At 40.7% G+C, this 16,494-nt stretch overlaps 1 protein-coding gene across 1 annotated transcript; it reads right to left on the bottom strand.

The window, feature by feature from the left end:
* Positions 1-248: 248 nt before the first annotated feature.
* Positions 249-13,522, bottom strand: BNIP3L (BCL2 interacting protein 3 like). Its single transcript, XM_081891242.1, has 6 exons — positions 13,304-13,522; positions 8,246-8,426; positions 5,978-6,050; positions 4,976-5,079; positions 3,627-3,776; positions 249-2,838 (listed from the first exon to the last, which is right to left on the bottom strand). Exons 1-6 carry the CDS (start codon positions 13,389-13,391, stop codon positions 2,790-2,792), a joined length of 645 nt encoding a protein of 214 aa, XP_081747368.1. The 5' UTR covers positions 13,392-13,522; the 3' UTR covers positions 249-2,789.
* Between the last annotated feature and the right edge of the window lie 2,972 nt (positions 13,523-16,494).

Genomic DNA, 16,494 nt, shown 5'->3' with positions numbered 1-16,494 from the left:
TATGCTCTAAGTGATGGAGCCAATTCCAGCTCATCAGCAAGCAGAGTTACATAATACATGTTTACAGTCATGTTCTTGTCACATTAATCCTTTGCATGTTTAGATGTACCTAAAGTGGATGCACACCTAAAAATATATAGTATAACATGGTCCCAAGAATGCGTCCAACATGCACAATGATCAGTTATCCAAAAATTCTTATGGGGGGGGGTGGAAATAATTGGTAAAAAGCAACCAGCAGAAACTCAAGTTTTGTGACAGCTTTAATGGCACAAAATGCTTATAGCTACAACTTATACATGTACTGTAAACTGTATAATAATGTTACAAAGTGCTAACTAAATATGAAGAATGCATTACTTTGGCTCAGTTAACTCCAATTATTTCAGTGATGTGTCTTTTTTTAAAGTTATTTCCAAAGTTTAAGTTTTCACTTTAAAAAAGGAACAGTAAATAGGTGTATTGTTTTATTAGTGTTGCAGTTCAGCCCACTGCATTTTCTTTAATGTGCGAGTTTATGCATTTCTGCTTGATCCTATGTACAAATATTTCAAGCCCAGTTTCTCACCGATCATTTGAATAACGAGGCCTGCAGTTCCCCCAACTGTAAACAGGTATAAAGCTATTTAACAATATTTAAATTAACAAAGCTTTATAGTTACTACCCCTTTTCAAATTAATAATAATCTGGTCCATTCCATAGAACAACAAAAAGTCATGGTCTTTCAGGCTTGTAGTTGCATATCGATAAATACTGCTTTGTATCATTACATGAAAACAGCCCAACAGTGATCAGATATTAAAACGCCAATGGTATTTCTCCACCAGCAATTTCAATCTCATAGCTGCTTGAGTAATAGTACAGAAGTCCCAAAATATAGATATGCTCATTTATCACACAGCGTTCTGCAGATTAATTATCATGTAATCTGGAAAGGAGCAAAGCTTTATTTTGTTTTAAAACAAACATGGTCCCAATTTAATATACATTATGCCATGTTGCAATTGTGTTACAAAACAGGGTACAATATTCAATGTTGAAAGTACTGTCAGACTTTTAACCCTAGCTAGGTTTGTCAGTTTGATGTTATTGTTTTAAACTCCTTACTATGTTTCATCACTTCAAAAATATCCCCATATCCACACAGGAAATAAATACACAGTTGCAAGTAGTACAAGTGCTATCATTCAAAGCCTAAGGGGGGGGGGGGCAAAGGGAAACCCAGATGTTACCACAGAATAGTAAAAAATAAAAATAAAGTAAGCATGTTGTGTTACAGAAACAAAGACTGAAACAAATATACTTTAGAAATGGATTTCATGCTTATTCACTCTGCTTCATGACTATTTTCGCTGGCATTGGCCACCTGCTTACACTGCCTACTTGGAGATCTGATGCAAAGAGAAAAACAGAGTACCTGTTTCCAAAGGTTCACCAACTTATATTTTGGGTGTTTTTGCTGTCAATCTAATACATTCTATTTCAATGGAATTTCACTAGTTTTAAAATTAGTAATGGTTCCCTAAATATGCAGTATTAAAGTTCATCATTCATATCATATTATATAGATATAAAACAAAGCATTCTATCCTTCAGAATCATGCTACGTGTTCCAAAATCCAATACAAATCTATTTAGGGGCATTCGTCTGCCCACATGTGTTGAAACCATTTGGAACTAAGCTTCACATTTTGGAAAAAAAAAGTGTATCTGAAGGAGGAAAAGGCTGAGTGTTCCCATGAGCAAGATTCCCATCTAGCTATACAAGATATCACTAAGGACCTTAGGATTTCAGGTATTGCCAAGGGACATTCAACAATAAACCATGGAAAATGGGAGTAATGAAACTCAACCACAGAAGACAGCTCAGAGCTTCATAAATTGTGTTTTACACAACTGCAAGACTATTTCCAGGAAGAATGCCTCAAGTAGCTACTGAAACAATCATCTATTTGTAAATTTGCAAGTGGTTCCAAAACAAGTAAAATCTCCTTTTACATGGAGTCTAAATACTTCAAAAATACTTCAAGTTAAACTACTTTTAAAAGGAAACCTTTTGTTAAGTAAAATGCTAAGGAATACTAAAAGCTTCTTCACATGCAAATAATGCAGTTCTTTCTAAAAACAATTTCTAGATGCTGGACAGGTTTTTTCCTACCAGAAATTAATTCACTACTTCATAGAAAAGACAAGTATTACTCAGTATTAAAAGTTGCTGATTAATCAATTTTTATCCTGCTTTGATTTTGTGAGCTTTTGCCTCCCAAAAGCTAAAAACATTAGGCAAGAGAATTGTAAAATAACACTTTAGAACAAAACTGCCAATGATTTTGTTTGTTTTTACAACCAACTTCAGTTAATTATGAGTCTTTTACAAGCTGGAGGTTCTTATACCCAACAATTTAATCATGCATGCACTGTGCAGATTATTTCTTGCTGTAGTAGAGGAGGCAACACCATCACTGATAAAATTATAATTTGCTGGTGGCATTTTGCACTGAAAGAAGCCCTTGCAACGTATAGGCAATTGTAAACTCTGTTAGGCAACTCTGATGTGTCTTGCAGGATGTGGAGGAAGGCTAGGGAAAGGGAAGAGACTATTGAGACACCTCCACAGAGTTCCAATACAATACTGAATTTCAAGAGTTACTGGAACCTGGATATGTAAAAACAAGGTGGAGGCTGGGAAGGGGTCATGCTTAAAGTTGTCTCAAGTTCAAGATGTACAAATGTGACAATAACACCTTCACAGATTACAAGGATTTCCAGGGTTTGTGCACCACTTCTTTCAATAAGTGCTAGCTGAAGGTGTGGTCAGTCGTTTTCCAATGTAGATACTGAAAGGAAGCACAAAGCAAAGTATGTTGCCTTAGAAATTCTCATTATGCTTAAGGTTTTGCTCAGCTAAAGTAATAAGACTAACATCTACCAATCATACAAATATGTTAATGCAGTTTAATACTAATTCACACAACTCATCAGACTGGAATGAACACATCTTCTAAAGAAAGCATATTGTTATCATCAATAGTTGATTCTTCCCAGGATTAAAGTTATTTATTTATTTCATAAAATTTGTGCACCGCTTGAATGTAAAAAAACCTCAAAGTAGTTTACAAAAAGACAGTAGCTACTCAACACAACAGAATGTTATGTGAAATATCTGAGGGTTCCCCCTGCTTTCCAGTCACTGAGTTTACTTCTATAACATTCTTCTCTTCTGATCTGGCTGATCAAATGAACATCTTGTATTGCTTCACAGGGTTCTCCTTGGTATGTAAAATTATTTTTATTCTTTCTCCAAATACAATGGAATCTCTACTGGGTTACCCTCAAAACTGCTGAAAGTAATTAAAGTGTACAAATCTCCAAGAGTTTATTCACTCAGTTTGCATCTGCATTGGAATTGTTCTGAGACGTTTTATTGTTTGTTTTATTGTTTGTGTGTTTGTCACCCTGGGCTCCTTTGGGAGGAAGGGTAGGATATAAATTTAAATAGTTGTAGTAAATTATATGCATCACTTCCCTTAAAACATCCCAAAGCAATTGATGAGTAAATTCCCCCATATAAATATACTTTCTAATCCAATGCGGATAAAAGCTAAATATATGTGCTAGTACTTACCCTAGTCCCAAAGCCAAAACGTGAGATATGAACAGAGATGGAATGAAAACCTTAAGAAACTCAGCTGAGAAAATGCCCCCTTTCTTCATGGCTCCACTCTTCCTCATGCTTAAAGAAACAGCTCGTTTAGGATGTCTGAAGTGAAATTCCCTTCAAAAAAGAAGAAATGGATGGCATCTCATAGAAAGCACTGAACTGGACGCATTTTAAAAAGCACAACAGACAGCAATCTCAAAATCTAAGAGTTGGGAAGCTTCTGGGAAAGTCATCTCACTCTGATTCAGAAGACATGGGAGCAGTAGCTGAAGAGATGGGGAGGCCTGAAATAACATTCCTTTTTCAGATAGAGAGATACTGTTATCTATCTCCTACTTTTAATATATGCACTAGGGATACCACATTTAAAATCCCCACGCAACGTACCATTCATGAGACACACATCAGCATTATTTTACCATTACAGACAAGATTATTATTATTATTATTATTATTATTATTATTATTATTATTATTACCCCACCCATCTGGCTGGGTTTCCCCAACCACACTGGATGGTTTCCAGTACATATAAAAACATAATAAAAGTCACACATTAAAAACTAAACTACCCAATACAGGGCTGCCTTCATATGTCTTCTAAAAGTTGTGTGGTTCTCTCTCTCCTTGACATCTGATGGGAGGGCGTTCCACAGGAAGGGCACCACTCCCTCGACCATTCCTCATCAGGCTTGGTTTCCAGACCCTTGAGCCTCTTGGTCACCCTCCTCTGCACACATTCCAGTTTGTCATTATCCTTCTTAAACTGTGTTGCCCAGACTGGAAACAGTACTCTAGGTGTGGTCTACTAAGGCCCCTAGATCCTTTTCATATGTTATGTCTGCATCCTATGAAGAGTGCAGCAGCACAAGTGCACCAGGGTGGTGGGGAGCAAGCAGCACTGTTTCCCATATTTTCCAGAAAAAAGGTACAAGGTACAGAATTTAACTATTTTTGCTAAAAGCCTTGAGAGCACTTCTTACAGTACAGTGGTACCTCAGGTTACATACGCTTCAGGTTACAGACTCCGCTAAAGCAGAAATAGTGCTTCAGGTTAAGAACTTTGTTTCAGGATGAGAACAGAAATCATGCTCCGGCGGCACGGCAGCAGCAGGAGGCCCCATTAGCTAAAGTAGTGCTTCAGGTTGAGAACAGTTTCAGGTTAAGAACGGACCTCCGGAACGAATTAAGTACTTAACCCGAGGTACCACTGTAATCCCTTAAAAACAGCACCACCACAAAGCTTTATATTCTGATACAACAATATTTCCTTCTAAGCAAAGGACCATTGATTAGTAAAGATTTCAACTCACTTGGGAGGAATATTTTCAGGTCTACTTGACCAGTCCGATACCCAATCAACACTTTTCTTCAAAATGTCCATCTCCTTCTCCCCTTCTAATGTTTCCTCTTCAGACTGAAAATAAACAGGGAGCAACTTCACAAATTTAAGTAAGGTAAAATTAAGTGTAATTCCATGATGTTTCAAGGATTTATTTTCTCTTTGGTTTTATCTTAAATAGAAAATATATTTGCTTATGTTTATGTCAATAGGCATTTTGTGTTATTTGCAACTTAGTAACTCAACTACTCCTTGCGGTAGTTACTACCCAGCACTGATAGGAAGATGTGCAAAAGATTAGTAGTTCTGACCCTCTTATCCAACCCATGTACTTAAGTGAGAACAACTAAAACTGATTTAATTTGCATCAGTTCTTGTCACTTATTTACAGGGTATCCTCTCTAGCAGCACATAAGTTGGGGAACTCCTTTCTCACAGACCTGTATCTGGTACCTTCATTTAGCTTCCATCATATGCGCTCGCGCTCTCTCTCTCTCTCTCTCTCTCTCTCTCTCTCTCTCTCTGTGTGTGTGTGTGTGTACAAATTAGAACTCTTTCCAGGCCTTATTAAGTCCATGGGCCAAAGGTTCCATGCCACTGTTTTACTCAATGCTTTAAATCATATGATGCAGTATCTCAGGTGCTGAGCCATTGACAAGGTCAAGGCCACTGACAGAACAAAACATTAAGCCTAAGGATTTTTTATAAACTACACACTGAATGCGTAACAGAAGTGTGTTTTCAACAACTCAAAACCGAGAAATGCATATTATGCCATTTTTAAAGGTTAAAGCAACTGAAGATTCATTGCTAGAAAACAATTTAAAATTCTGCTTACTAATCCACTTAAAAGCATGCTGCTCTTACTTCAGTTCTCAGTAGAAAATATGGTTACATGTTTTAACTTAAATTGCTCTTTCAGGTAGACTTAACATCTTCACCTCAAACAGTATCATATGGATAGAAAAAGTACCTGAGAACTATTGTCTTTACTAGTGTGCATCTCCACATCAAACATTATCTGTCCATCTTCTTGAGGAGAAGGGCTAGAATAAAAGGGTACAATTACTAATGTTATGGAACTTAATTATAATAATTATCTGCACTTAGAAGTACTGAATGTAACCTGTGTAGTACTATATAGGGCCAGGTAACACCAGGAGATCCAGGGAACATGTAGATTGAGGACAGGGCAGAAAAAGCTGCTGAGAGCAGCTCCATTTCTGGAACAGCGTAAAACAACCATGTAGGTCTTGGATAAAGTAGCACAAGATCTTACTAGCTTGGTCCTACAAGATTTTACAACCCTGAGGTACTTGGATAAACAAAAAACTCACTTAAGACAGACACATATTAACTAAAATGCGGAAAGAACATGGTTGCCAGTGTGTCTGCTGGCTTCCAATGCATGTATCAGACTATTGCAATTGAAGGGTGCAATACTATATAACACTGAACGCCATTAGATTTATTTCTGTACTGCAAATCCCATTAAGAAAATGTTAGTACATTTGAAATTAGGACAAATGACTGTAAAGAATCATTTGCATGTATGTTGGATTCTAACTCAGAAATTAAAAATTCAAAGAACTTGATTTCTTGTGCTTCCTCAGGGGCAAAAACTCAAAACTCTATGCTCGTAACAGCAAAGCAAAAGCCAAACAGTTTACATTGCTGCCCAGAGACCACCTAGCTCTGTTCATATCCTCTCTTCCTTTTATTAGAGTAGTTGGTGCCTGTCCCCCTAATCATCTACTTCCAGTGAGAAAGTAGGGCCACACCCATTTCTGAAATTCAGAAGCCGGTCAGCTCGTCTCCCTAGCAAAAGAACAACTACTCTGTTGCATCACAGAATCATGGAGTTGGAAGGGACCCAAAGGTCATCTAGTCCAACCCCCTGCAATGCACGAATCCCAGCTAAACCATCCTTGGCAGATGGCCATCCAACCTCTGCTTAAAAACCTCCAAGGAAGGATATCACATTGACACAGACTCAAATAGAAGAATTTCTTTGGTCATCTTTAAATTGATTAATGTAATCAACTAGTAGTATTAATTACAATAGTAGGACCATTTAGGACCAATAGTAGGACCTAAGGATGATAATAGTAGGACCTATGACTTCTTCAGAATACACTTCTATTTTTTTCTAAAATTTTATTACAGTGGTACCCCGGGTTACATATGCTTCAGGTTACAGACTCTGCTAACCCAGAAATAGTACCTTGGGTTAAGAACTTTGCTTCAAGATGAGAACAGAAATCGTGCTCCAGCAGCAGCGGGAGGCCCCATTAGCTAAAGTGGTGCTTCAGGTTAAGAACAGTTTCAGGTTAATAAGGGACCTCCGGAACGAATTAAGTACTTAACCCGAGGTACCACTGTACTGTAAAATAGAAGGGTGTTTTAACATTATCAGAAAAAGTAAACCCATGCCCAAGGGTTAACAAGAAAAAGGACAGAGAAAGCAATTACGACAGGACATTTTTATTTACAATAACAATTACAAAAATGCCATGAAGAGATACTGTATGGCATAGACCTGCTAGATTGCCAAGACTTTTTGAGAGATTTGATGGGTGAGTTGTGTTTTGCACCATATTTGGAAACAAGAAAATGTTCCTCTAGGTCAGATTGACAAATAATTTTGGGGGTGGGGTTGCTATTCCCTATTACCTGTTACTTAGTAGGCTTTAAACACTCCTTGAAACTACAAAGACAGTCATCTTTAACTTGGGTTAGCCTATTTACTCGTGCCTGTAGGTTTGCACAAGGGGATGAGGGTGACTTGGGGCATAGAGGTGGCTGAACACAAAGAAGCTGCCTCAAGATGAAAGGATGAAGTAGTTGACCAACGTGGCTTTGAGCCAGTTTCTAGTTAAGAAGATTGAAAAATATTCTACTTTTTTAATAAAAACCCCCTCAAAACTTTAAGTTGATATTCAAATGTGGATGTACAAGGACAGCACCCAGGTACACGCAACTTTTCCAGTCATTCAGAAATAAATCTAAGTAATTGAAGACTGAAGCCTCCAGAAGTCAATAGGATTATTTAACAGTATTTGAATTGCAGCCCATAGATTCATAGTAGCGAAAGATTATTTGTTCAAAAATAAATGTATATAGGAGGTAAAGAAGAATAAAAAACATTCAATTTATATTCAGGCTAGGAACTGAACTGGCAGCACTTGGTTCAAGAAAAATGTATCTATTACAGTGAAGTTGATAGAGCTTGAATTCCTACCTGTCACAGTGAGAACTACCTCTTGAACTGCTCTGTCCAGACTCATGCTGAGCATCTAGAAGTATCTTTTCCATGTCTCCATTGTGGATGGAAGATGAAGAAGGAACGTGTTCCAGACCACCATTTTTCGCATTTCCATTATCGTTGCCGTTGCCATTCATCTGCAACTCTACCCAGGAGCCTGTTGAACAGCAGATGTTTCATCAGAAACCATGAAACTAAAACACAGCATAAGGTTTATCACTCACTTGCAGAAATATGCAGTCATGCCAAATTTAGATAACCAGAAAGAAGACGTCCACAGACACCAAATAATACTTCTCCATTTATCAGCAGAGCAACATTATGAACTATTTCTTAAAAGTAAATTCACACATTATGAACCAGCCACATGTAAATAACTGCTAATAGTTGTTTACTTGTGTGATCAGTCATGTTGGAGATGTTGATGCTGTGTCTTCAATGAGTGTGTCTATGAGCAGTGTGCACTGGAAATGCAAGGAACTCCTGCTGACAGAAATTGCCACTGTATCTTCTATGTCTATGCTTGGAGCTGATGGAAGAGCTGTATGCATCATTTGCTTTTGAAGTCCTTCTGCACAATTTTATCAGCATCCTGTTCCTTCCCTATGATCAGATGAATCTTGTTCAAAAGGACTTCTACATCTGGGAAAATCTGACGCAGTCTGGATTGACAGGACTTAAAACAAGCACACACATCCTGACTCTTTCAAGAAAGAATATATTTTGCTGCCTCAAGTCTAGAGCAAGGACAAAATGTTCAACCTGTACTTTTTAAACAGAGAACCACTGCAGTGTTCAGGTATCAATTGTATAGATAACACTAAGCAAGTGCATTTGACACTGAAGTCAGGTCCTGAAATTAGCTGGCCACCAGGTGCATTTTGTGCCTGAAGATTCTCTATTCGCAAACAGCTCCAAAAGTCTGGCTGCCATTCTTGGCCTGAGACTCAAGGCTGCCCGCTGCTGGCACTGACATCACTGGGCACAGGAGGACAATTGCCTCCCCTCCCAGCAACAGACTGAGTATGCTCACTGCTGCGAGTGCATGCAAGAGCCACACACCCCCCCCCCACTGCAGCAAAAGGCACCAGAAGGCTGCCAACTGTCAGCACTCACATTGCACAACCGCTGCTGCTCCCCAAGCCCTCCGGAGGCACCTGCTGCTGCCAGTGCCACCCCAAGGAAACCCCGCTCTGGCAGCGGGTGGGCAAGACATGATCGTAACATGGAGCTACCCAGCATATAGTATACTTCTAAATAGCAAGTGCTAGAGCCAGTAAATATTTTTGCATATATGCCTTGCTTGTAACTTTCCCAGAAGAATCTGTCTAACCACACTGGGAATCAGAATGCTGGAACAGCAAGGCTTGTATTACAGTGGTACCTCGGGTTACATACGCTTCAGGTTACAGACTCCGCTAACCCAGAAATATTACCTCAGGTTAAGAACTTTGCTTCAGGATGAGAACAGAAATTGTGCTCCGGCGGGGCAGCGGCAGCAGGAGGCCCCATTAGCTAAAGTGGTGCTTCAGGTTAAGAACAGTTTCACGTTAAGAACAGATCTCCAGAACAAATTAAGTTCTTAACCCGAGGTACCACTGTACATACTTACAGAAAAAAATAATCAAAAATATTTCTAAAATCTCCTAGGACTTTTTCAGCTCTGATCATCAGAAAACCAAGGATCATAACATAAATAGTATTTTGAAGCAAAACTTAAGATACCATTTTAACTAGTAGTCACTGTGCCTAACATGAGTCAAACTTGAATCTGGGAGATCCGGGTTCAATTCCTGTGCAATTTCCAATGTTCATTTCCCCCTCAATGTGTTTTCAAATGATGGGGACACAAAAGTAGTGCAGATGTGCATCTTTATCATAAAGGAACAGTCACCATGTATGAAACACATGAACTGTGGAGCTAATTTTAAAAAAGACACAAACTGTATAACTTTTTCTAGCTGCTTTCTGAAACCTGTAGAATTTCAGCATCACCGTCAGTGGACAAAACAACACTCACAGTATTATTTCCTCACCTTACTATAAAATGGGAACAACAGTGATCTATCACAGTGAGGATGAAGGGATTACAGATTGTAAAACACTTTTGTCCACTGACTAGGTTACAGACAGTAATGAGGACTGTCAGAGAGTTGGCCAAAAGTGTGTTACTACAGCAGGTGTTTGATTAAGCTAAAACCTAAGGTGCAGTTCAGACCAAAAATCTCAGTCTAATAAATCATGGTTTATTATAACAAGCATTGTTCCATGTCCATGCACTCCCTCATCCCTCACACAAGTTAAGAGCTTTAGGATTTGTTAAATAAAAGTTTCCCATTACATCCAAACTGAGAATTTGTAGTTTAATCTCAGACTACAAACCAGAATTTGAGCATGAGGTGCAAGGCAGATAGGCACACACCAGTTATCCCCTTTAAAAAACTGGGCTTTTTTGATTGAGGTCATTATGTCTGAACAGAGCCCAAGCTTCTTGAATCCCACTACAAACACTACAAAAATGCTACATTTGCAATAGTTACCCCTAAGTTTTGAGGCATAATTCCAAGTGTTGAAGGTGCTTGAAGCAAAATATATTGAGAAACAACCTTCTCTCCTATGTCTTCTTGTGACTTTCCAAGTTCAAATTAAGACTAATCTCTCTTGCTTATACCATAAATACACTCTAGAACACAATATAAGGGGCAGCAGGATGGGTGTTCCACATCAGAAGACTTTCCTGAAAAATAACCAGACAGAACTTTTGTAAAGCACTGTAAGAGTTTCAGGCTGAATTCCAGGAGTTCGGACAACGGCTGAAGGAGTAAGATTGTAGCATGAGATGAATTTCATGTCTTGAAAACATCTTAGAAAATACAGGTTGTTTAAACAAGAAAGCTGAATGGGTTGGGAGACCAATTCTGAGTTTATGTTTTTAACTATCAGTGTGGCCTTCCTTCTTGACCCAGGCACAAGTCGTAACAAGAACAGTGATCCAGATGGTCTCTTTATCTGCCCTGTGACTTGATTCTGATGAAATTGTTCACTGTGGTTTTCATATTTTGCTCACTGGGATCACTGGTTGATAAAGGGCAGATTATAAACGTTTCACATGCAATTTTGCCTTAATGATTTTTAATATAATTTTTAAAATAGTTTACAATACTAAGCAAATGTGAGAATACCTTTTATTTGTGTGAAGTTCAAAATACAACATATACATGTTAAAATGAACTTTGATAATGCATGGTCTCAAAGAATTTTAACTACAATCCTCAAAAACCTTATTAAGGAATAATTGTATGTATGATAGTGGACTCATTCAATAGGCATATGTTTTAAGAAGAGCAGATTAACTGCCTTTCAGATTAACTTGTCAGGTATACTGGGGGCTGGGAGAGGGCAGGGAAGAAGAATGCTGCTTTCAGGCTAGCCATCTTTTAAATCATTAGTTCATATATATGAAATCGCCATGCATGTGAGGTGATCAAGAATAATTTCACTACTGTATTATGAAATCCAAGCCAAAGCTATTTGGATGTTCCTCCATCCTGATCCACAAACAAAAGGTTACACCGGACCAGCTGACAGACCCCGGATATAAGAGAAAAACAGCACACGTCAGTAATATTGACTCAGCCACTGAATAAACTCATTCTCACACTCTAGCTAGTTCCCCAGCATCCCAATTATTTGAGATAGCCAGCAACTAAATTAGCTCACCCTGTCAAAACATGCCAATTCACAGATCTCTCACGGCATACCATCTGACTCGTCTGCCACACTCATATCTGCCTGCAGCTATTGAAACTTACTTATAAACCCAACTGAAACCAAGTTTAGTCAATTTGCCTTCAATGAGCCATACTTCCAAGGTATGTTTAGGAATGCAACACCAACCTCCCAATTCTTTCTGTCTACAACAGTAAATAAACAAGAATAGACCATTCAATAAGTCCTTCTCTCACAAAGATCTATTCCATTCTTCCCACACTCCAATACTTTCCACTTCCCCCTTTAATTTCCAAAATTTAACTCATCAGCTCCATCCATAGTCATCTCCAGCCCATTATTTTTCTCCTACCTGTGACCACCTAAACTTCCTTCTTTCAAAAAGCCTGCCTCTTTATTCCTGATCACTGTTCCACTGCTGTTGAACACCCAGCTCCTTTCATTTCCAAGGAGGCGAGGGATCCAAGTACTGTACCTCAGACAGACAACCAGGCATCCATCTGGAGCCAAGTACCAATATTCATTCATTGCTTGGGGGGCAGGGAAGTGGGGCACAGATACAAAGAAAGGCCCCCACAATCCCTTTCACACTTTATCAAAAAAGAAATAAAGTTTATCTCAGCACTGGCAGCAAAACTGCTGTGAAACAGCGTCCCCTAACATAATAAAACTTAATTATTAAAGAAACAAAAACGTAGCAGCAGCTGATAAGTAGAAAACGAAGAATACATATGTGTATATTTTAAGATCGTTGTTTTACATATTTTGTGGTGGCTATTTTTTCAGCAGGAGTTAATCACACTAGGAAGCTCCGAGGCACAAAACGTGTAGATCCACATAAACAAAAGCACATGCTGGTGTTTTGGAAGTGGCGAGGCTTTTGGGCCAGGGCTGCACCCCAGCCGCCTTGAGGGATGCGAACTCTAATTAAATAGACAAATAAGCTTTGCCCCCCCCCCTCCCAGGTGCCAGGTGCCCTTCCTCGGCTCCAAGCCCCCCCCCCTTTCCCGGCGCCCCCCTCTCCCCCTCCCCAAATTCCTGCCCCCTCCTCCGCCCCGCCCTCTCCCCACCAGCCTTCCACTGCAGGCCCCGCCCCCCTCAGCCCCGCCAGCTCCCCCCCATTGGCCAACCGCCTCTCGCGCGGCCCCTCTGCCAACCAATCCAGGAGGGCATGTGGGGGGGGGTCCTGCTGAGGTGGTCCCTCCGCCACCTGAGGGGATGCCAAGTGGCTTCCGGGCCGAGGAGCCAGGAAGGCGTCAGCGACGGCAATTCCAGAGAAGACCCCCCCTTCCCGCCCCCACTCACTGTTGAGGCCTGCCTCGGCGGGCGTCCCGTCAGGCGGCGGGTTGTTGTTGTTGTTGTGCTGGTGAAGCGAGTCCTGAGGGGAGGACATGGCGGCGGCGGCGACAGAGGCGGCACGGCGAGGCCTCTGCTTGTGGGGCTCTGTTTGTATGCTGGGCAGGCGGAGCAGCAGCAGCAGCAGCAAGCCCAGCCGCCCCGGCTTCACTGCGCACGCGCCAGGGCCGCCACGCCCACGCGCCGGAGCGGCAGGCGCCGCTCGCCCAGCTCGGGCCCCATTCCTCCCTGACGCGCCTCACGTCCGCGCGGGGGTGCGGTCGCTCCGGCGGCGCCGCGCGTGCGCTCTCGCACGCGCTCACATCCCTCCCACCAGCCGCCTCTTACACTGCGCACGCGCCGGTGCCGCCTCCTTCAGGCCTATTTTGTGCTTCTCAAACTTGGGCTGTTGTTGGACTACAACTCCCATCATTCCTGACCGCTGGTCCTGCCAGCTAGACATCAAGGGAGTCCAGTAGCCGCTGGCGACCAAAGTTTGAGAAACACTGAATGACTGCAGACACTCATTTGTCTTAACAGGACTTGGGGTCTCTTGTAGCCACCAGGGAAAGGGCAGCTGTGGGCTTCCAGTTGTTGCTGCTGGACTCCGTCTCCCATCAGCCATCGCAGCATCGAGTGAGGGATGTCGGGAGTTGTAGTCCAGCAGCATTAGTGGCATAGGCGCGGGATCCCCGCCCGCGCTGCCTTCGCCCTCTTTTCCTCGCCTCGGCACGTAATGTGGGGGGAAAGCTAGCTGTCCATAGGAAAACTAGATCCAGGAATTTAATGTATGGCCGTGGGGAAAACAGGTAGCAAAAACCAACAATACATAAAGTCTAATCTTCCTTCTCGCTCATTTGATTTTCTGTGAAATAACATCATTTGGGGAGACAAAGACATCATTTGCAGGCTCAGATGTAGTATTTACTTTTCCCATCCCCTAGACGTGTATAGGACCGACCGGGTTCCAAATCTTTGTTCAATGTGACTATTTATTATCACAAAATACTGCTCAGGCGTGTTTGAGTCACAGATACCAGAATGTGCTTTCTATATGCGCAAACTAAACACAGAGTTTTAAAGTGGTGCATAGATTAGGTGAATGTCAACATCGGGCAAAATTGGATGTCACTGGTTAGCAGATCATTTCCTCCACACAGGATCCCTCTGTGACAAGACCAATAATACTCTTAAGGCGTTTGCAGAGGATCGCTTTATAAATGTGCCACTGGCATCCAGCTATCTTCACTCAAGTATTTTTTTCCCCCACAGGAAAAGTATTCAAAGCACCTTTTTGTGATGAAAGCATACTGATGGCACGGTTATGTCACAGGTTACTTGGATGACCCCTGAGACATCAGCACCACTCTCATAATGAGAGACCCTTTTCAGGTCAAGTGACTTCGTGTCCAATCTCTGCTCCTAATCACTATCAGGTCTTTTATTTGCATCAAATTTACAATTGTTGCAGAAAGCACATTCATCCAACCTCATTTGTAGGTTCTGCCCCAGTTTTCAAATAACAGCACTGCTGATCCACTGGGTACAATTTATTGTTGTTGTTGTTGTTTAGTTTAGTCGTGTCCGACTCTTTGTGACCCCATGGACCAGAGCACGCCAGGCACTCCTGTCTTCCACTGCCTCCCGCAGTTTGGTCAGACTCATGTTTGTAGCTTCGAAAACACTGTCCCACCATCTCGCCCTCTGCTGTCCCCTTCTCCTCGTGCCCTCCATCTTTCCCAGCATCAGGGTCTTTTCCAGGGAGTCTTCTCTTCTCCTGAGGTGGCCAAAGTCTTGGAGCCTCAGCTTCAGGATCTGTCCTTCCAGTGAGCACTCAGGGCTGATTTCCTTCAGAATGGATAGGTTTGATCTTCTTGCAGTCCATGGGCCTCTCAAGAGTCTCCTCCAGCACCATAACTCAAAAGCATCAATTCTTCGGCGATCAGCCTTCTTTATGGTCCAGCTCTCACTTCCATACATCACTACTGGGAAGACCATGGCTTTAACTATAGGGACCTTTGTTGGTAAGGTGATGTCTCTGCTTTTTAAGATGCTGTCTAGGTTTGCCATTTCCTTTCTCCCAAGGAGCAGGTGTCTTTTAATTTCGTGACTGCTGTCACCATCTGCAGTGATCACAATTTATTGAGGTATTGCCAAATTCTGATCAAAAATACTAGCTTTCCACATAGATTATGATAGGTTCATGATCAGAGTAGACCCATCTGTCAAGGGATCCAATCTTCTGAAGACTGCACCATGTCCCATTTTCTCATAAAAGGTTTTGGTTCAGATGTCTGAATATTAAATAACAGAAAGATTCTAGGAGGCTACTTTCAACACTTTGAATGCATTATAAACATACAACACCAGATGGCGCCAGAGAGCAAAAAACTATGTGATTTTTGCATAGCGGTTTCCCCCCTTTTGTTAACAATTTAATTTCTGACTTATTTATAGCATTTTTTCCTGTGTGTATATCCACCTTTAGTGCTTAGATTCTGAATGACATGCAGACAGCTACTGTCATTTATTTGTGGACTTGAAGCATTTTCTGATCACCGTGACTTTTCAAGTAGGTCTTTAATGGCAGGAGTTTCGAAAAGTCAAATGAAAAAAGGAACACTCATAAGGTAAAACTACATTTCCATTCAAGTTACCAGTAGCAACAGAAATACATAAAATATAAGGATACTCAAGAATGCAGTATAATTTTTAAAATCTATTTAAATCACTTTATATTAAATTTTGCACGACGTACTGCTTAAAAAACAAGAGATTTTAATGACATCTTTTTTAAAAAGAAAAGAAAAAGCACTGTCATGTGAGTCTGGATCCTAAACAAGGCATTCAATAAAATTAGGACAAAGGGGTTAACATAAGAAAAAGGTTAGTCCCATAAAACCTTAATTGTAGTCTACAAAAGTTCAGCCCCCCTCCCCAATTCAGACAAAGAGCTCTGTTAACAGAGGAAAGAGGGGAAAAGGGAAGCATTTACCAATATATGAAATGAATGAATGAATGACTGTTCAATAGAATCCAAGAGGTTGTGTGTTTTTTTTAAAAAAAAATGCAAACTGCTCTTAAATACTAAAGTGACATTTTAACATTTTCATATAGAAATAAAAAGAACAACCCTTCCTCCATTTCCTAATGAAAAATAA

The sequence above is a fragment of the Podarcis melisellensis genome, assembly GCF_964234715.1.
Source record: "Podarcis melisellensis genome assembly, chromosome: 15".
Classification (NCBI taxonomy): domain Eukaryota; kingdom Metazoa; phylum Chordata; class Lepidosauria; order Squamata; family Lacertidae; genus Podarcis; species Podarcis melisellensis.
Note: the sequence above shows the minus strand (reverse complement) of the source record. Positions and strands in the feature narration are given on the sequence as shown.

Excerpts from the sequence above, each read along its gene's own strand:
- BNIP3L (XM_081891242.1), bottom strand. The coding sequence starts at position 13,391 with ATGTCCTCCCCTCAGGACTCGCTTCACCAGCACAACAACAACAACAAC. Across the intron at positions 3,777-4,975 it reads CCTGAAAATATTCCTCCCAA|GGAATTTCACTTCAGACATC; the intron begins GTGAGTTGAAAT and ends TCTTTTTTGAAG. Across the intron at positions 2,839-3,626 it reads GTTTTGGCTTTGGGACTAGG|TATCTACATTGGAAAACGAC; the intron begins GTAAGTACTAGC and ends GCTTCCTTTCAG.